The sequence below is a fragment of the Labeo rohita genome, unplaced genomic scaffold (genome assembly GCF_022985175.1).
Source record: "Labeo rohita strain BAU-BD-2019 unplaced genomic scaffold, IGBB_LRoh.1.0 scaffold_508, whole genome shotgun sequence".
NCBI classification, from domain to species: domain Eukaryota; kingdom Metazoa; phylum Chordata; class Actinopteri; order Cypriniformes; family Cyprinidae; genus Labeo; species Labeo rohita.
The window spans coordinates 28,444-50,600 of NW_026129429.1; the positions used below are offsets into that span (position 1 = coordinate 28,444).

General features: G+C 39.4%; 2 protein-coding genes across 3 annotated transcripts in view; both read left to right on the plus strand.

The window, feature by feature from the left end:
- LOC127160965 (uncharacterized) overlaps positions 1–13,661 on the plus strand; it is a 37,538-nt gene extending 23,877 nt beyond the window's left edge. The window contains exon 37 of one of the 2 annotated variants that reach the window (XM_051103612.1): positions 13,469–13,661. In XM_051103612.1, the coding sequence (XP_050959569.1) occupies positions 13,469–13,646 (178 nt within the window). In that variant the 3' untranslated portion in view covers positions 13,647–13,661. Of the gene's footprint in view, positions 1–13,316; positions 13,386–13,468 lie in introns of those variants that run through there. The other variant, XM_051103613.1, reaches the window with a different exon arrangement.
- Positions 3,510–6,597, plus strand: LOC127160964 (liver carboxylesterase 1-like). The gene is given in 15 exon segments (XM_051103608.1): positions 3,510–3,613; positions 3,648–3,782; positions 4,047–4,200; positions 4,308–4,380; positions 4,383–4,411; positions 4,500–4,598; positions 4,721–4,829; positions 4,999–5,055; positions 5,204–5,273; positions 5,383–5,543; positions 5,637–5,754; positions 5,756–5,827; positions 5,911–6,049; positions 6,122–6,255; positions 6,403–6,597. Coding segments are annotated over 15 exon segments (1,506 nt in total). The 5' UTR covers positions 3,510–3,518; the 3' UTR covers positions 6,464–6,597.
- Positions 13,662–22,157: the final 8,496 nt, after the last annotated feature.

The window sequence follows — 22,157 nt, forward strand, 5'->3', positions numbered from 1 at the left end:
ATTAATGGATGCATTATGAAGTACTAAAATTGACAACATTTGCAGTGACAAAGCGGCTGAAAGTCATTTGTTTTCTGTGAGTGTTAGCGGCAAAAAAGGAAATGAATAAAATCAATTCAAATTGAAGACAAACGCTTCTAAAACAAATATATATATCAAATATCAAATATATATATATATACAGTGGGGCAAAAAAGTATTTAGTCAGCCACCAATTGTGCAAGTTCTCCCACTTAAAAAGATGAGAGAGGCTTGTAATTTTCATCATAGGTATACCTCAACTATGAGAGACAAAATGAGAAAAAAAAAAAAAATCCAGAAAATCACATTGTCTGATTTTTAAAGAATTTATTTGCAAATTATGGTGGAAAATAAGTATTTGGTCAATAACAAAAGTTCATCTCAGTACTTTGTTATATACCCTTTGTTGCCAATGACAGAGGTCAAACGTTTTCTGTAAGTCTTCACAAGGTTTTCACACACTGTTGCTGGTATTTTGGCCCATTCCTCCATGCAGATCACCTCTAGAGCAGTGATGTTTTGGGGCTGTCGCTGGGCAACACAGACTTTCAACTCCCTCCAAAGATTTTCTATGGGGTTGAGATCTGGAGACTGGCTAGGCCACTCCAGGACCTTGAAATGCTTCTTACGAAGCCACTCCTTCGTTACCCGGGCGGTGTGTTTGCGTAACGCCACGCCAGCAGAGGGAGCCCTTACTCATGAACTGACTGTTGCCGCTCCCTCTGCTGCCTCGTTGGTTACTTCCTGTTTGGTGGCCATAAAAGGAGGCCATTATCAAACTGACTTCGCGAAGTATTGTTTTGCTGTTGCGGACTCTACCAAGCGTTTATCCCTGTTTTTGTCATTGCCATGGTTTTGTTTTATGGTCATAGTTTTGTCTTTGTTTTCTGCCATAGATTTGCCTCGTTCATTGCCATAGTTTTGTCTAGTTCCATATCCTTGTTTATTTGTTACTTTTTGGACTGCTTTCTCTGGTTTTTGGACTCCGCCTGTATTTGTGGATTATGCTATTGTTTTGCCCTGGATGTAACTGTTTGTTTGGATATTGACCCTGCCTGTCTTGACTACGATCTGTTCAATAAAGCTTGCACGTGGATCTTATACACTTCCCAGAGTCCTTGTTACAGTTTGGGATCATTGTCATGCTGAAAGACCCAGCCACGTTTCATCTTCAATGCCCTTGCTGATGGAAGGAGGTTTTCACTCAAAATCTGACGATACATGGCCCCATTCATTCTTTCCTTTACACGGATCAGTCGTCCTGATCCCTTTGCAGAAAAACAGCCCCAAAGCATGATGTTTCCAACCCCATGCTTCACAGTAGGTATGGTGTTCTTTGGATGCAACTCAGCATTCTTTCTCCTCCAAACACGATGAGTAAAGTTTTTACTAAAAAGTTCTATTTTGGTTTCATTTGACCATATGACATTCTCCCAATCCTCTTCTGGATCATTCAAATGCTCTCTAGCAAACTTCAGATGGGCCTGGACATGTACTGGCTTAAGCAGGGGGACACGTCTGGCACTGCAGGATTTGAGTCCCTGGCGGCGTAGTGTGTTACTGATGGTAGCCTTTGTTACTTTGGTCCCAGCTTTCTGCAGGTCATTCAATAGGTCCCCCCATGTGGTTCTGGGATTTTTGCTCACCGTTCTTGTGATCATTATGACCCCACGGGGTGAGATCTTGCATGGAGCCCCAGATTGAGGGAGATTATCAGTGGTCTTGTATGTCTTCCATTTTCTAATAATTGCTCCCACAGTCGATTTCTTCACACCAAGCTGCTTACCTATTGCAGATTCAGTCTTCCCAGCCTGCTGCAGGTCTACAATTTTGTTTCTGGTGTCCTTTGACAGATATTTGGTCTTGGCCATAGTGGAGTTTGGAGTGTGACTGTTTGAGGTTGTGGACAGGTGTCTTTTATACCGATAACGAGTTCAAACAGGTGCCATTAATACAGGTAATGAGTGGAGGACAGAGGAGCCTCTTACAGAAGAAGTTACAGGTCTGTGAGAGCCAGAAATCTTGCTTGTTTGTAGGTGACCAAATACTTATTTTCCACCATAATTTGCAAATAAATTCTTTAAAAATCAGACAATGTGATTTTCTGGATTTTTTTTCTCATTTTGTCTCTCATAGTTGAGGTATACCTATGATAAAAATTACAGGCCTCTCTCATCTTTTTAAGTGGGAGAACTTGCACAATTGGTGGCTGACTAAATACTTTCTTGCCCCACTGTATATATTTAACTATTATATAGATTTCATTCTAAACATATATTTAAAAAATAATATCCCATTATGACCATATATGTAATATGATGAAATCATTTTTACTATGAATTTAGTAAAAAAGAGCCATGAGCTCTGTGGAGCCTTCCTGTTCGCCCCCTTGACGAGAGTCTTTACAGCTACCAGTGAGGGTACAAGATGCCTCTATGGCCTTAAATGCTCAGTCTTTTCTGGCTGGTGTGCAGCACAGAATGAGGAACCATCCTGTGATGTGTCATCTGTGTTAACCTTTCTGCAAGAGCTGCTGGAGAAGGGATGCACCCCATCCATGCTCAGAGTGTTTGTGGTAGCCAGTTGTTAAGTTCTTGAGGAGAGCTTTGAGGCTGAATCCACCTAGTCCTCACACTATGCCAACATGGGATTTATCCATAGCCTTACAAGGGCTTCCCTTTAAACTGCTCCAGTTGGCAGACTTATGGCCCCGTCACTTAAAACTGTGTCTGGCATTAGTATCGGTCAAGCTAGCGGGTGACTTACAAGCACTGTCAGTCAGTGCTTCATGCCTTAAGTTTGGGCCGAGTTTCTATTGGTGATATCTGTGCGGCTGCCGGCTGGTCTTCGCCATCTACATTCACCAGATTTTATAATTTGGATGTCCCTGCCCTTCAGGCACAGATTTTGTCCACTTAGTTTACCTAATCCCCTCTATGAGTGGAGAAGGTCTTGCTATGTGGACCCCAGCCTGGTGGCCTGGGTCTCATAATTGGCTCATGCTTCTTAGGAGCCCTCATTATGGATGCTCCGAGGCTGGGCTCTCAGAGCAGCTTCGTTCTGCACTTGCTTATAGCACGGTGCTACTGGATGCGATCTCCATATGTGTAGCAGCACAATGGGAGTGTTACTAATGTAACCTTGGTTCCCTGAGATAAAGGAATGAGCGTTGTGTAGCTTGCCGTGGCATAATATGACTGTTGCTATTTAATCAAAAGATTTTGATGTAATGGCACTCAGAGCCGATTTATATAACAGTCAGCTCCACCCCATTTGGTAGGTTGAAGCACCATTTGTTTGTGCAGCTAAACAAACATGAACTAATCAGGCTTTAGTATTCAACAGAAGTTTCCCCATATGCATAGCATCGCAACGCTTGTTCCCTTATCTCAGGGAACCCACGTTACGTTAGCTTCAGTCCCTAGAGTTTACATTGTTCCTGTGTCTTTCCCAGGTGTCTGCAGGATAAGCAGTTAGTTAAAGACTTGGTAGCTAATATGTCTATGAATACAGAGATTCCTGACTCATCAGAGGACTGTCTTTACCTGAACATCTACACACCTTCTAAACCTGGAGCAAATGACAAGTTGCCGTGTTATTAATTGATGTTTTGTAATGGTGCAATAGGTTATGGTTTGGATTCATGGCGGAGGTTTTTACCTATGGTCAGCTTCCATTTTTGACGGACATGTTTTGGCTGCCTATCAGGATGTAGTTGTAGTCCTGATTCAATACAGGCTTGGTCTGCTTGGATTTTTCAGGTAAGAAGTAATTGTTACCAACATAAAGATCCAACAAAACCCCTAATAGTTTATTTATTCAGTAAATCAATTGTAATAATTCAAAATAATACTTCTTAATAGTCTTTTTTTCTTTGTAAACCGTCTGTTACTCTAATGTTTACTGTATTAGAGTAACAGTAAACAATGGCATATCAAGCATTATTAAGGTTTAGATTTGATTTCCATTCCCCAGGCCATATGTCTTTGGACTTTAAACTTGTATGATGATCATCTGCCCTTTAGCACGGGAGATGAACATGCTCCAGGAAACTATGGTCTTCTGGATCAGGTTGCAGCTCTTCAGTGGGTTCAGGAGAACATCCACAGCTTTGGTGGAGATCCTGGATTGGTGACCATCTTTGGAGAGTCTGCTGGAGGAGTCAGTGTGTCTTTACAGGTAAGGATTCAAACAAAGATTTGATTGTGTGATGATTAGGAAATTGCATTGACCTGGCTTTACAGATGGCTTTAAATAAAGATACACTTGTGTTTTATCTTCTGTAGGTTCTTTCTCCATTATCCTTAAACTTGTTTCATTATGCCATCGCAGAGAGTGGTATGGCAGCAATGGATTCCCTCATAGTTTCAACCCTCTGCCAACAGCCCAAGTAAATTTTCCAATTTCAAATTTTCCATTTTCCGTTTTCATTTTATTACACTGTGATTTAATCACAATGTATCAACATCTTTCTGTAGTTTGTAGGAAATATATCTGGCTGTGATATTTCCTGCTCAAAGAAGATTGTTGACTGCGTGATGCAGATGTCAGAAGACAACACCTTGAAGATTGCTAGGGTTTGCATAACAACCATCCATGCATTCATCCATCCTTACAAATGAAATGTTATTTTTAATAAAATTGTATTAATTCTATGCATCTTTTACTTTTGTGTGCATATTTTTGACTCATGATACAGGAACAACCAATGCTTTGTTTTGGAGTGACAATCGATGGCCAGTTCCTTCCAAAACTTGTAGACGAGCTTCTTCAATCCCAAGAGTTTAACAAAGTGAATTACCACAGAGGTAAAAGTTTACTCTACTTATGCATCATGGAGCAGTTAAGTCGAATTATTTATTTATTCAAAATGTTTTCCTTAATAGATGCAGGTGCACCAGTTTACATGTACGAATTCCAGCATCCTCCCAGTATACTTCAAAAGAAAGACCCAGTTTTGTTGGAAGTGACCTGGAGATGAAATTTATTTTGTTTTTGGTTACTGCTTCGGAAAAGGACATGTAAAACAGGAAGGTTTGTTACTATTCATCTATTAATGAGGTGTACTTTTAAAATATCAAACTGTAGTCTCAGTTTCTATTGGAAGGATTTAACAGGTACTACTGTCAAAGTAGTAACTAATAGCAATCAATCAACTTCTTTCTGCTTTGTTATTCAGAAGAAGTCTCAGAGGAAGAGAATGAACTATGTAAAACTGCCATGGCTTATTGGGGAAATTTTGCTCGCACTGGGTAAGCGATTACACCAGTGATAAAACCATTGATTTTAATGTCACTTAATTATTAGCATTTCCTGCATTTCCGTTTTTGCATTTTAATGTCTGTTTGCCATTGGCATCAGGTCTCCGAATGGTTCGGGCCTCATAAAGTGGCCTAAATATGTAGCTGAGGCTGAGTACCTCTGCATTGGATTGGAACAAAAACCTGGGAAAAACTTCAAGGGAAAACACTTTAATTTCATGACCCAAAAACTTCCACAGATAATAAAAGAGTGGAAGGAAGGCAAGTTTTGAATGTCAGAATTGGTGTAAAAATTTTTAGTTGCTAAATGTAAGTTCAATTCGATTTTTGTTATATTATTGGTCTTTTTGACAGGACCTGTAGTGCAAACAAAATTAGGATCTCTGAGAGGTGCCTTCCTGACTGTTAAGGGCAAGGACACAATTGTCAGCAGCTATCTAGGTGTACCATTTGCCAAGCCCCCCTGTGGGCCCCCTGAGACTGGCTCGGCCCCAGCCTGCAGAGAAATGGGACGAAGTGAGAGATGCAACCAAACAGCCACCCATGTAAGATGTCACACAACTGCATTTCAGTTCAAACTTGTTTAATTAGACATTTCCACGATGTAATATTGCTGTGATTTCTTTAGGTGCCTCCAGGACAGGCAAGTTAGTTTGGCTGAACTTAAGTTTTTCTCTATGGATGTGGAGATTCCTGAGGTCTCAGAGGACTGCTTGTATCTTAACATCTACTCTCCAGTCAAACCTGGTGAAAAGGCTAAGCTACCAGTAAGTTCATCAACAATTTTTGTAAATGTCCTCATAGAAACTCTGTGGAGAATGTTTTCTTGCGTTTTCTAGGTGATGGTTTGGATTCATGGTGGAGGATTTGCTCTTGGTGCAGCTTCGAAGTATGATGGCTCTGTTCTGTCAGCATATCAGGATGTGGTTGTGGTGCTGATTCAGTACAGATTGGGTCTGCTGGGATTCTTTAGGTAGGTGCTATAAATTATTTTACATAGAGACATCCCGATCAGTTTTTTTGTGACTTTATTTTTGGTTTTTGACTAAATTAAATCTTCATATTTGGTTTTGAAGATTTTTTTGTTTTGTTTTGTTTTTTGATGCATCACTTGTCACAGTCCTAACAGAGAGAGAACCCAAATACAGGTGAGTAACACAGGTTTATTTGAAAAAAGCTAACTCAGCAAACAGCCCAAAATGGTCAAAATCTTTAATCCTTAGCCAAGAAACAGTCACGGGTAAGCAGGAAACATCTTGGAGGCAAATCCACAGGTGCAGGCTGCTGCTGAAATCAAGACAGGCAGACGTCAAAACAATCAAAACAAGACTGGACAAACTGACACAGAAAAAAACTTGATGCTGAGAGCTCAAGAGCAAACAATCTGGCACAGAACAACACACACAAGGGGAATAAGTAGGCCAACAAATGAGCAGGAGACATGAAGGGAAAATGGGAGCCTAAGATGTACCACTGCTAGACTCAGGACTTTGTCAATAGGGTATGGCCCAATGAGCCACGGAGCTAGCTTGCAAACTGGAACATTTAAGAGGCAGGTCTCTTTTAAAGAGTCATACCCTCTGTCCACAAACATACCTGAGGTCCGGAGTCCAGTGTTAGAGGAGATTTTAACATGTCTCTCCGGCCGGCTTCCCTCTGTCACGTATGATGGCACAGCAGCGAATAAATGCTTGGGCAGAGGGAACCACAGCCTCAGGCTCCTGTGAAGGCTCCTGTGAAGGAAAAAGAGCAGACTGATAACTCAGTAGAAAAGGTAGGCAGAGAATAACAAGCCCACGTAAGCTGCTGGCTTCAGAAGGAGGGGTTATGGGAGGCCAGACAGTGGAGCATCCGCTCCAAGTCCTGGTTTGCCCGCTCTGACTGCCTGTTGGTCTGCCTCATGGTCTACCACCACCAGAGCAGTCTCCTTAGTAGAAGGGAGCTTAGGTGATGATGCCTTGAAAAAGCAAGAAAGGCTTGTTTTGGGGCACAGACTGAGCAGGCATTGACAAACTGATGGACATGAAGCCTGATGGATGAATGGCAAGCAACTTCGCCAAAATGATAAACCCCCAGGAACAGAACAGACCTTGCATGAAATGAGCACTTTTCAGCCTTGATACAAGGCTGGTTGTCCAGCAGTCGGATGGACGTGTACCTGGAGAGAATGAGGGAAATTCAAGATATTATCCAGGTACACAAAGACAAACTTGTTTGCCATGTTTCTTAGCACATCGTTGGCCAGCACCTGGAAGACAGCTGAAGCACTAGTCATCCCAAATGGCATGACCCAATGGGAGTGTTGAAAGCCTTCTTCCACTTATCCCCCTTTCTGATGCGGACCAGATAGTAAGCATTGCAGGGGTCCAACTCCATGAAGAATTCCGCTCCATGCAACAACTCAAAGGCTAAAGACATTAAAGCTAGGAGAAGAAGAACAAAGAAGAAGAGGGGCAGATGAGTCCAGCTTCCAGAGAATCACTGACATACTTGTCCATGGCCTCACTCTCAGGACAGGAGGGGGAATACAACCACCCCCATGGAGGAAAAGTGAAGTATATTATGGAGTATATTAATAACACAATCATAGGGTCGGTGAGAAGGAAGAGACACAGCCTGGGACCTACTGAAGACCCACTGAACATCATGGTAGACCAGCAGGATGGCAGACAAATCAGCCACCTCCTCCTGAGGAATAGAAAACACAGACTGAGGAGACAAGGCTGCACTGGGGGTTTTGCTTCACCAGTCAAGGTTGCCCCAGCACAATGGAAGTTCTGAGAGGCTCCAGCAAGTAAAACACAACCTCCTCATGGTGGTTGCCAGAAATGGTGAGACTTACAAAGACAGCAGAATGGGAAGTAAGGGTGAGACGAAACCACTGAGTGCACAAGCTGTCAAAAGAGGGAGGAACCCCCACTTAGCAGCCAGAGAAGAGTCCATGAAGTTGCCCCAAGCAAGTTGCCCATTTAATCAAATTCACACTTTCAGATTAAAGATTTTTGTAGCACAGGAGATGAACATGCACCAGGAAACTATGGTTTTCTGGATCAGGTTGCTGCTCTTCAATGGATTCAGAAGAACATCCATAGGTGGAGATCCTGGATCTGTGACCATCTGTGGAGAGTCTGCCGGAGGAATGAGTGTATCCTCACTGGTATGGGTCTTTATTAATAGCTTACTGTAAAACCCATAATTCAGACAGTTTTAAGTAATCGAGTCACTTTCAGTGTCATTGTGTCTTCAAGATTCTTTCACCGTTGGCTGCTGGTCTGTTTCATCGTGCCATTGCAGAGAGCGGGACTGCTTTTTGGGATGGTTTAGTGATGCATAATCCTTTCCTGAAGGCTCAGGTATCACTTCATATTCTTCTTATATTTTCATGATTTTGTTAAGTAAGTTGTAAACTAGGAATCACGTTGGTTTCACACGGATTACTTTAGCACAGAATATTTGTTTTTGATAAGACTTGATTTATTTAAAAGTAGAGATATCAAGCTTTCTATAGATATATCTCTCCTGTCTGTGTGCCGAGTATTCACTGTGTTTAGGTTCATTTTATTGACGAACTTCTAAAAGCCGTTCGCGGAGACAGTGAAGACTGAGAACCCTGTTTATTTTCTTTAATTTAAAGAAGCACACAGTTCAGTTTTTATTGTGAGTGTGCACAAATAAAAGTATACACTTAATGGTTTCCAATGATTTATAACACTTATTTGTGTGACCAAAATCGACAGAGTATTTTTAGTGTCTTTCGCACTGATCTTAAAAAACATGAGCTGATATTGCTGGCGTGATCGTCGACCCCAGGGAGTTAATATAACTATTAAGTCTTCATGTTAATGGTCATTTCAGAATGCAGCCAAATTATGTAAGTGTGACAGCAGCAGCTCATTGAAGATCGTTGACTGCATCATGCACTGGTCTGAGGAAGAAGTTCTACAATGTTCCAATCAGGTGTTTTTAAAAGCAAACCTCATGTAAAGAGGCAAGATCCCAGAAGTACATTTTAGCACAAGTACTTATTACAGACACAATAAACAAGTTTGTCTCTTTATGATGAATCACTTCTTGTATTCCTCATTTGGATAAAAGCTTCTGCTAAATGATTAAATGTATGTTTTTTTTTTTTTTTTAATGTACTTGTATTTGTACTTACACTGCAAGTGCAAGTGCACACTCACTTTAATTTAGCACAGTTCTCTTTCACAAGGCATGATGCTTCAATATGTATTATATTTCATATAATCACATAATATAAAGTATAAGATAGAGATAAGAGATCAGTGGATGTTAACTGTGAGGATTTCCACTGTGTTTCTAGATTGCGGTGATGTACTTCAGTCTTGCTGTGGATTCTTATTTCCTTCCCAAATCTGTAGAGGAGATTGTAAAGAAGCAAGAGTTCAGTAAAGTTCCTCTCATCACTGGAATTACTGATGATGAGTTTGGCTTTATACTGGCCGGAGTGCGTAAAAATTTAATTTCTTATTATATTTAATATCACACTGCAAATTCACTTAGATTCAAGGCTTAAAGAGCACCTATTATGCAAAATCCAGTTTTATATTGTGTTTGGACATTAATGTATATTGGCAGTGTGTGAACACAACCACCCTACAATGATAAAAAAAATCCACCCACCCACACCAAACCAGTCTCATTAGGCATGTGTTTTTTATTCTCAAAGCAATATGACAATATGCATCTCAAAGACATATTTGCAGCATATTCAAATACGTAGTTTTACATTTGATGCTAAAGCTATGTTATTTCTCCATAGTATTTTGTGGGTAAAGGATGGATTGACGGGATTAATAAAGAGCATAAATGTCCTGACCCTCACGTATCCTGATGTAAGACAACTCAGTGCATATTCACATTATGTAATTTTAACTTTACAATGAGAACTACATTGGATTTCTTTCTTCCGTAGCTTACATTTGTTTTTCTATGAATGTGTGTAACGCCATGCCAGCAGAGGGAGCCCTCACCCATTGACTCTCTGTTATCGCTCCCTCTGCTGCTTCATGGGTTACTTCCTGTTTGGTGGCCATTTTAGGAGGCCTACACCAAACAGGCCCCGCAAAGTATTGTTTTGCCTGTGCAGACTCTACCAAGCGTTTCTCTATTTTCATTGCCTTGTTTTGTTAATTCCACGGTTTAATTTCATTGTCATAGTTTTCCTTGTTTCTTTGCCATAGTTTTGTCTAGCGTCATTGCCATAGTTTTTGCCTTGTTCCATTGCCTTGTTTATTTGCCACTTTTGGACTGCTCTCTGGTATTTTGACGTTCAGACTGTTTTCTGGATTACGCTATTGTTTTTGCCCTGGTTTACACTGTTTGTTTGGAGATTGACCCTGCCTGTCTTGACTACGCTGTGTTTAATAAAGCTAGCATCTGGATCTTACACGCTTCCCTGGAGTCCTGTTACAATGTGATTAGCCCACGGATCGATGGATCGTTGATCTAGTGGTGAAGGAGTATCTGGGTAACACAAGCGACCCCATTCAAATTCGAGACATTTATAGAGAGATGATAGGTGACGTGATGTTCAACATCCCTGCCCTCCAACTGGCAAAATACCACAGCGGTGAGAAACTATTCATTTTCAATTATTCAATTATTCATTTATTTATACTGAACTATTGCAACTGTGTGGAGAAAAAATGATTTCATAATATTCAAGGAACAAAGCATTTTAATTTACATTTTTAAGTGGTATATTAAATTAAAATTAATTTAAAACATAATATATATATATATATATATATATATATATATATATATATATATATATATATACTTCACAGGTCAAAGGTTTAAAATAAGTACACATTTTTAATGAAAAAATTTTAATTGAAATAAGTCTCTAATGCTCAAAGGCTTTAAAATAATGTATATAATTTTTATGCCTGATTCAAAAAATTTTCAGCATCATTATAAGTCTTCAGTAATGATCCTTTAGCTCATTCTAGGCTTTCTGATTTGCTTGTCAAGAAACTTAGATAATTGTTCATGCCTGATGTCATGTTTTTCTGTTGGATGGATATCGATGACCAAACAGTTGACGGTAACTTGACAGTTGGACTTCCCATTTTTGATGCTATTTCTGGTTCTGGAGTTATTAGGGCTGAAAAATGAAACTTTGGGGGGCCATTAACTCGGGGATCGGCAGTGTACAGTAGGGGCCCCAGAGGTCTATCATTGACTCAAGTTTGGTGAAGTTTGGCCCCGGCCCGGGCAAGCTATAACCTGTTAAAGTTTCAAATTTGGGGGACACTATCTCCGGCCCCTGTGGGGGCTGTCAACTCAATCACTGGTGTTGAAAAGGGGCTGATAAGCTCTATCATCGACCTAAGTTTCAAGTTCCTAGGCCTCTGTGTTTCTGATCGGGCTAGCGTCAAACTTCCACCCAACTTAGCTGGGAGAGCGCGCCTTTACTGGGTAAGACTCCGTTCTCATCCATGGCTGCGTTGTGGAGGTAGTTTCTCTGTAACTATGAAATATGGACTGAGACTCCACGGGCTCTTCTAAGACATCTCCAGCCTACCTACCCTCACCTTGGTGGGAATGGGTGTTGGTTGGCGTCCCATACTCCGTTACTATAGTTCTCTGTAACTATGAAATCTGAGCTCCAGGGGCTTATTCGAGCGATGACAGGACCACATCCCTGCACTCTGGTGGGCATGAGAGCGAGTTGACACCCCCTATTTTGGTTCTCCATAACTATGAATGCTGAGCTCCAGGGGCTTTTTTGAGCGATGCCATAATCACGCACCCTCTGGCTAATAAGAGGAATGAGACCCCTATGATTGATGTCCCCCATGAATCTGAGAATTGATGGTTGCTCCATAACCATGAATGACTGAGCTCCTAGGGGGTACTTTTGAGCTGGGGCTTTTTTGAGTGATGCCAGACCCATGTCCTCTCACTCTGGTGGAAATAAGAGTATGATGATGCCCCCTACTCTGGGAATTGACGGTTTTCCATACCATCAATGCTAAGCTCCAGGGCCTTTTTCGAGCAATGCTAAGCCCACATACCCTCACTCTGGCAGGCATGAAAGTAATATGACAACCCCTACTCTGGTAATTGATGGTTTTCCGTAACCATGAATGCTGAGCTCCAGGGCCTTTTTTGAACAATGCTAAGCCCACGTACCCTCACTCTGGCAGGCATGAGAGTAAAATGATGCCCCCTAATATGTACCCTCAGTCTGGCAGGCATAAGAATAAGATGACGCCCCCCTAAAATGTACCCTCACTCTGCCGGGCATGTGAGTAATATGATGCCCCATACTCTGGTAATTGATGGTTCTCTGTAACCATTAATGCTGAGGTCCCGGGGTGATGCCAAGCCCACGTACCCTCACTCTGGTGGGCATGAGAGTAAGGTGACACCACCTACTCTGGGAACGGATGGTTCTCCATAACCATGAATGTTGAGCTCCAGGGTCTATTTCGAGCGATGCCAGGCCCACGTTCCCCAACACTCTGGTGGAGTTAGGCTACTGTAAAGCCCCCAGAGTTCCCCAGTTCCAAGGTGACCAGCAGCAGTTTTTGAGTTGTTGCCAAAACTGTTGCCAATATTCTTCAAAATATTTTCTTTGTGTTTAACAAAAGAAAGAAACTCATACAAGTTTCATACAACTTGAGGTTGAATAAATGATGACAGTTTTAAACAATTTTTTGAATAAACTACCCCTTTTTAACTTATGTATCATTTTCAGTTGTTCAAAAAAAAAAGTCTGTAAAATGAAGGATTGCTGTTGTGATTGTAGCCTCAGGAGCACCGGTTTACCTGTGCGAGTTCCAGCATTCTCCCAGTATGATCCAGAAGAACAGGCCAAGCTTTGTTGGTGTTGACCACGGCGATGAACTGTTCTTTATCCAGGGCACCTGCTTCGCTAAAGCCCATCTCAAAGTAACCGGTAAGACTCATTACTACAAACACATCCTTTATTGACACTGAACTTTTCTGAAGGGGTTTTTAATAACCAGTGACTCATCATTTAATGGTTCAATCCTTCAGCTCCTTTCACAAAGGAAGAGGAAGAGCTTTGCAAGACTGTGATGGCCTACTGAGCGAACTTTGCACACACCGGGTAAAATATCAGTCCTCTTAATGTGTGTGGAATAACAAAGTATATTCTTTCTGCACTCTAATATGGCTAATTTTGGCAGGTCTCCGAATGGTCCAGGTCTGACACACTGGCCTGAATATGAGGATGAGACAGAATATCTCGGCATCGGACTGAAACAGGAAGCTGGGAAGAACCTGAAGAGGAAACACTACACATTCATGACCAAGACACTTCCAGATCAAGGGCAAGAGAAGAGAGCACTCAGAACTGTAAAATAACTGTTTTTAATCAGAAATCAACACAAAGCACTTGAATATATGGAAAACACAAAAATTGAGTTTCAAATAAGAATTGAGTTTATTTTGGTGCTAAAGTTTGAATTTGATAGAACATTACAATTCAACAAACAGTACAATTTGACCATATGACAAAATGTCAAAGCTAATGTTTTGCACCTAAAAATAAAAGTTGGACAACATTCAAGTTTTTCCTCCATTTTATTGAAAACAAACCAAGGCTAAAGCTGCAAACCTCCCTGAATTTGAATGTAACAGGTATATTTGTAGCAATTGTATGGGTCAAAATGATTGATTTTTCTTTTATGCCAAAAATCATTAGGATATTAAGTAAAGATCATGTTCCATGAAGATATTTTGTACATTTCATACAGTAAATATATAAAAACTTTGATTATTAATATGCATTGCTAATAATTGCATTGCATTTCTCAATGTTTTTATTTTTTTGCACCCTCAGGTTCCTGATTTTCAAATAGTTGTATCTCAGCCAAATACTGTTGTATCATAACAAACCATACATCAATGTAACGCTTATTTATTCAGATGTTATAGAAGTTGGTCCTGGATTTCTGGTGCTCTGCAGAGTTTAGGTCCAACCTTAATTAAACACACCTGAACCAGATAATCAAGGTCTTACTAGACATACTAGAACAAAGCCACTGGAAGGCAAGCCTGCGACCTTTAGCCAAAAAAGCATAATGGTAAGACATATGAAGAGTTCTGATGCAAAACCAGCTAAAAGCCAACTCGGTCAAAAATTAGATAATGAACTCTTTATATATTGGGGGCATAGTTGCCAAAACTATTCCAATGGCCAATCAAAAATAGCCCAAAATTAGCCCATTGACCATGTACTAAATTTCAAAACTCAAAATATGCAATTCCCATAACTAATGTACACATTTCACAGTCACTGTTGAAAACCAATATAGCGTGTTTTCACAACACATCTTCAGTCGGCCATATTGACGGCACTGAATGTAAACAATGCCAGTGAACCGATCAAAATATATAAAAAATCACATATTTTGCTGATTATTGCTGCTGAAAATGGTCAATTATTGTCATGATTTGGGCTGTACGAACGAATTGGTCAGACTGGGAAAAACATTTGGAGTACTATAGACAATCAAGAAGAAGTGTGCAAAAACTGTCTGAGGAACAAAATGTGTTTGTGGTTGGCCAAACTGAACCAGGATTTCTAGGACAAGAATTTGTGTTTGTTCTTATCATTTCCAGTCAGGTAGGTGAAATATTAGGCTAATATCTTAATTAATACAGCTCGTATGTATCTTTACCCTGCTGAAAAAAAACAGCTAAAACCAGCCTAGGCTGGTTGGCTAGTTTTAGCTGGTTTAAGCTGGAAGTAGCTGGTTTTAGCTGGTCTCTTCCAGCCTGACCAGCTAAGACCAGCCTGGAAATGGCCAAAACCCCTCTAAAACCAGCCTGCTGACCAGCTATGATCAGCTAAAACCAGCCAACCAGCTTAGGCTGGTTTTAGCTGTTTTTTTCAACAGGGTACCACCTGTTAACTTTATTTGTCAAAATATTGTGCCCTTTCCTGCTTACTAAGTCCTTCTCTATATGATTTTGCAGTTTCCACACATTTCATCTGTGGTTTAGACAGCATTAATTAGCAGAACAATATATTCAGTAGTACAGTAACTGTTCAATCCATGCTGTTGTTTATATTTGAGTATCACCAATACGGCCACGCATCCGGGTAACTGACCAAACCGTGACGTAAGTGCAAACACTCTATAGCACACAATTTTAACATGAACCGTACTAAAAGCATCCATCACTCTTGAACTGTGTGTGATTCTCCCACAGCAGAAAACCAGTCTAATTCTAATCTAAATAAGAGGTTATTTGCTTTTTGCATGTGGTTTTTAAATAAAGTGTTGGAGTGATTCAAAACATCTGAATTTATGAATAAGAAATCAAATAATCAACCAGAAATCACTTGAACATTCAAACACAAAAATATGTTTTATTTTTACTCTAACTGAAGGTATAGGAGTGACAAAGAACATTTACACCAGTGAACTCAGAACGTGCCTATTTAGGTTATTCCTATTATACAGTGACTTTTCTGTTTATGATTTACCTACTCATATTTTCTCTAAAATGAGTCACATATTAATAAGAATAAGAAATTAAATTAAATTATATATTTTGGTCTTTTTTATCACTTAAACAGAGATGATAGACATAAAACATACTATTTTGTATTTTACACACCTTTCTATTGATACAGGCATTCAATTTTATCATGCAAAGTAATCAACTTCCACAAAAAATATAAACCATGAAATGATAAAAACCTCAAAATATTTTTCAGTTATGTTATGGACTAAACTTTTTCGCCTTCCAAAGTAGACTATAATTCCACTGAGAAATTCCATTTTCAGGAAGTGATATTGTTTATTTTTCCCTTTGGAATTCAACTGTACAAAATGAGGTTAGTATCAACGATCACTCCTACCTTTTTTTTTGTTTTTTTTGTTTGTTTGTTTTTTAAATGTTATCCTGCATGTCACACTCTTAAAGTTCCACCCTGTTAGGCATAGTCATAAAAGTTATGTTCATCTGTAGAAGGTTAGAGAATGAAATGTTAAGCACTCAAAGAGCTACAGCTAATTTAACTCAAAATTTTCCACCCTGTTAGGTCTGTGTAATCCTCTCTCTCTCTCTCTCTCTCTCTCTCTCTCTAATTTGTTTTTGTATTGTTTTGAAGCAATATTATATAGCTGCAGTTCCACACATTACAGATGGCAAACCATGCAGGACAATGATGAAAAGCTCTGTTAGAACCTGTTAACACTGCTGTTCCATCCTGTTACGCTTCATTCCACCCTGTTAGACAAGTCATTTTAAATTATAATTTGACAGCAGTGTTAAATATTTGGCATACTTTTGTTTTATTTTGTGAGGTGAGGAACATTAACAGGATATATATGTTTTTGAGCAAATATTTTATTTACCATCCTGTTGACAAAATTGGCACAAAAAAGTACCTGTTCTTAATAATAATTAAGACATATTCTGTTTATCAATAATTGTTTCAAGAACAAAAAATACTATAATGGGTAAGAGACATACACCATCCAAGAAAAGCTTGTTATTAACATTTTGTGATAACTATGTATATGTCCTTAACAGGGTGGGATACATTCACAGCCAGTGTCTGAACAATCTACCCATAATTATTATTTTTGGAGTCCCTGAGCTTGGCCAAAATGTACTTCTAATAGTTAAACATGTCACTATTTGGTAGAATTTTGGAAATTCCCCCAGAATTATGAAGCCAAAACATTACTGGAATACCAGGAATGACCCATTTATGTCAGTTTTGGAATTAGTGTTTTTTTATTTTGGGGGTACAGGAAGTGTTTTATGTATTTGTTGTTATTTCTCCATGTTTAATGAATGAGTGAATTGAGTTGAATGAGGAGCGCAAACGTTCTGTGTTCGGTTTATGACGTCACAGTGCGCGGTTTGAACCGAATCATCGACGGTTGAACTTGTGCTGCTTCAGTCTCCACATCTGTATCTGCAGCTGCTGGTGAGTCTGTGATCAAATTATTAGTTTTATAACGTTTTCATATTGCGGAAATTGTTTTATTTGCATATCAGTCATTTTAACCGTTAATGCCCTAGTGAAAAAACAGCATATGCTGCTGGTTTAAGCTGGTCCTTTGCTGGTTTATGCTGGTCCTTGACCAGCAACATGACCAGCATAAACCAGCATCAAAACATACTTACCAGCATATGCTGGTTTTTTCACCAGGGCGGTGCATGCGTATGAACCGAATCGTGCCAAATTACATTTATTATTGTTATGTAGATTTGTTTCCATGACACCCGAAGAGCCAAAGCTAGACTATTCGTTAGCACTGCTGCTGTTTGTAATTTTATAAACATTGTCAGATCACTTTAACGTTATCTCCATCCAAAACGTTGTTGCTTGTAATCATAGGCTGGATGTGTAGGTTTAAAATGTAAGTTTTAATTGAAATACATTTGCAGTATGATGATACAGACACAGGATGGCGTTCAGCATCTTGCCATTAACATTACACAGTGAACACACATAAAATGCATATATTCATTTATATATTCAATATATTTACTTACCAAGTTGCACATTTTCATTATTCTGCTGTAGGATCTTCCAGAAATGTTGTTGTAGAGTCAGAGATGTGCTGCTGAACACTGTGTAAGTGATTCAGTCTCTGCTGAGTTTTACACTGAGCACTTGTTTTCATCAGAGAGCAGGTAAGTGCTGTAGGAGAAAAGTATTTCACTACAGCAGTGGTTGTCAATGCTGAGAGAGCTTCATGAACTGAAACGAGTGTGTCAGACAAGAGACACAAACAACATGACTGGATCAAAACTGAAAACAACTGCACTAAAGGATGGAAAAATACTATTCACAAGTTTGCCTGCCCATCCAGTCCTGACGGATAATGGCAAACCAACTTGGCTTGTTGTTGTCAGTGGAGGCTCAGGCCTCGAACTCAAGGCTCAGCTTGAGCTCTGAGTTCAATCACCACATTGTGGTACTGCATAGAGGAAGAATAACAGAAATACAGGAGGAAACAAGGAGGTGGAGGGATGCAGAAGAATTATTGCTGTGACAGCGCAATGACTGCTGCTCATAATGATGATCGACAGGACTTCTGTAACTTTAAGCAAGAGGTGTAGAGTATGTGTAAGAGTAATATAGCAAAGGTAAGTGTTATATAGCACATACCTACAACAGTGCTCCCCAAACCTGTCCTGGAGCCCCCACCACTACACATTTTTGTCTCTCAACTTACACAATGATTCATCTCATCAGGTCATTTGTAGACACTGTGAGATCTGAATTGATATTTCAATAACAGAGACACACATATTGTGCAGTGGTGAGGGTTTGCAGGACAAAATTGGCAAGAACTGACTGATAGCTTACTCAATATAAGGCTATTTGTAATATTCGAGGGGTTGAGATTCGTCCCTGAGGTACCTGACTTGGCCATGGCTTCTGAGATACCTGTGGTGATCGTCACTTTACGGCTGCTGCTTGCTGAACTTCCTGTCAGGGTTATTGCTTCCCTGAAGTCCCTGTCTTAGCCAACGCTCCCTGAGGTCCCTGTGACGGCCGATGCCGCTTGAGGTCTCCCCTGTCATGGCCAAAGCTCCCTGAGGTCCCTTCCATTACCTCCATCTGAAAACGGCTATTTCCCTACTATACACTAGGCAAAAAGCAATATGTAGATTTTAATTTACAATACATTTTCTAATGGACATGAAGTAAAATTTGTCCCAAATGACGTTCTATACACTGTGCACTTATAGTACGCACTATGTACTCTCCTCTCAAACAGCACACTAACTTTTTTACTTAACCAGAAGTATATGCCATTTCCCAGTTGAGATTAAATGACTATAAATGCACATAATGTTGCATAATGCACATACTTTCTACATTTTACTGTTAATGTTAATAGTCAAACTGTGCCTCAACAATGTAAAATCAGTGTAGTAAGTTGATGTGGTTGTAGTTGAATGGCTGCTGGCAATATAGTGCTGTTCTTGAGCCACTGCTAGAAAACACAGTACAAGAGCCACAACCCAGACGCCCCTCAGTGCTATGGTCACAGTACAGGCACCCCTCAGCGCTTCAGCATCAGTCCAGGCACCCTCAAGCCGCCGCCACAGGTACCTCTCAGTGTGCAGGTAAAGCCCAATCAGCCTTTAGTTCAGCACACACAGCCACAGACCAGCACAGGACCATCTCAATGCCATGGCCAACATACAGGTGCATTCAGGACAGTTACTAGGTCGGGTAGTAGAGTACAGGTAAGAGCTGTAAACTAAAGATAAGACTTGTAGAGTACAGGTAAGTCCTGTGAAATACAGGTAAGGGTTGAAAAATACAGGTAAAAGTTACAGACAAAAGTTAAGAGTTGTAGACCGAAGGTAAGAATTGTAAATTACAGGTAAGTCCTGTGAAATACAGGTAAAATAGGCAGTATTTTTATATGTGCCGGCCAGAGGAGGATGGGTACCCCCAGATGAGTCTTGGTTCCTCCCAAGGTTTCTTCCTACATTTAATTATGTAGGGAGTTTTTCTTTGCCACTGTCGCCTTTGTCTTGCTCACTGGGGCTTTAAGGCACTGTAATGCTGCCTTGAGGTTTCTGTCACTATCCGTGTCGTTAAGGCGCGTCTGTTAAGACCCGTTCACAACCGGCAATACTTATTCCAATCTACAGTAACAGAAATCATATTTAACGTGTCGTGAATGCAGTCTAAGTTGAATGTACTGAGATAAAAGACTGTACTATGAAGTAATGGCATGAAAATGTGTCTTTATATTGTTTTGTGATAGTAGTTTAATTCACTAGTAAATAAGTGGATTCAGGTATTAAATCGTTCAAAAAATGTAGGAGTTACAACCAACTAGTTAATCACAATAACTTAACCTCAGTATAACAAAATAACATACAGTGCGACCAGTGTTGGATTCACAAGCAAATGACTGTTATGAACTACTTCTTCAAAGGGATTCAGAGACATGCAGATCAGTCAGTGCAGTCCGAATTGTGCACAAATGACTCTTATGATTTGGTTATTTTAATGAATCATTTTAAAAAAAAAAAAAAACTCACAAACTTGGGAGTTTAAAACAGTCTGATGAATCCTTTACTTAATGAAGTTAGTTAAGCATAATAACTTAAACTCACTATAATGTAATAACATATACAGCATAAGCAGTGTCTGATTCACGAGCAAATGACTCTCATGATCTGGTTGTTTTAATGAACACATTGAATCACAGCCTAAGAGCCTCATTGTTTCAGTACAGGACCAGCTCCGGTCTACAGCCGTGAACCCGCTCCACCACAGCACTGTATCCATTATTATACTGTAACAATAAAACAAACAAATAAAAATGAACAATGTGACAATATTTCTGAATAAAGAGTGATTCTTCCACAATACACAAGTGTCCAGTGTTATTTCCATTTTAAGAATGCAGAGATGTGCCCAGAGTGTGTTTTATTAACATGAGAAGAAAACAATGACACAGTTTCACATTGTAGTACTAACTTGAGTTTATTCTGACTGAATTTTCTTTAAAAATTGGTCCAAATATTTGACAGAAAAGTAGAAAAATGAGGTATGTTTACATGATTTTACTTTATATTTCAACAATCTTAAATTGAAACAGTGATCTGACTGTGAGTGACTGACTTCTTACATTCACTCTTTGGTTGATATAATTTATAAAACATGACATACAGTATGAACACGTGCTGTTTTTCATCTACTACTGTATATAGTGAATCAGGCACAAACACACAGACACGGACACACTTCTTTAATAAAATATTTACAGAGCCAAAATCCTCATGACTGTACATGAGATGTTATAAAACATTTTGCATCACACCTTGACCTGCAGGAAGCACTGGAGCTCTAGATGAAAGGTTTTTGTATATGGCCAAATGCAAACCTGTGAAGGAAAAACATTTATATTTATAATAAAATGGTATAATTTATATGTAAACTTGTTTGCAAAAAATATGCAATTTGGCACAGTTGCTAGGGAGCCCATTTCTGCCACTAAATGAAAAAGGATATTCTGACTTTTTATCTCACAATTCTGACATTTTTTCTCAGAATGGTGTGATATAAACTCACAGTTGTAAGAAATAAAGTCAGAATTTCAAGATAAAAATTTTCAATAGCAAGTTATAAAATTAGAATGACAAGATATAAACACATTTGGAAGAAATAAACTCAGAATGGCAAGATTTGAACACAATTCTGAGTTTGTTTGTTTTTTAAACGGCATAATATAAACTCACAATTGGGAGAAATAAAGTCAGAATTGTGAGATATAGAAAACATTTTTGCTCATAATTGCATGATATAAACTCACAATTCTGACTTTTTTCAGAACTGCATGAAATAAAGTCAGAATTGCAAGAAATAAAGTCATAGCGAGAAATATTCTATTACCTTTCAGAATTTCTTTAGCACCAGTAGAAAAAAGGAAGAGCTTGACGTGAATTAGTACTTGAAAATCAAAATATCTACAACATTATAATGTAAGTTCAAGCCTCACTCTCTTTGTCTAAAATTTATGATACATAACATCAAACACATCGAAAGGCATTTTAATTTAGCTCTGTTAAGACCAACTTTACATGTAAGCCTGTTAGTCCTATGGAGTGTTTTCACGATGTGTCATCAATCAACCATATTGGCAGCACTGAACGTAAACAATGCCACTGAACCGAACAAAACTTGCATATTTAGCTGATTAATGCTGCTGAAATGGTCAATTATTGTCATGTTTTGGGCTGTATTAATTGGTCAGATCAGGGAAAACATTTGGGAAGTACTATAGACTGACAAAAATTATAACAAATCAACGAGAAGTGTGCAAAAAACTGAGGAACAAAAGGCATTTGTGGTTGGCCAAACTGAAA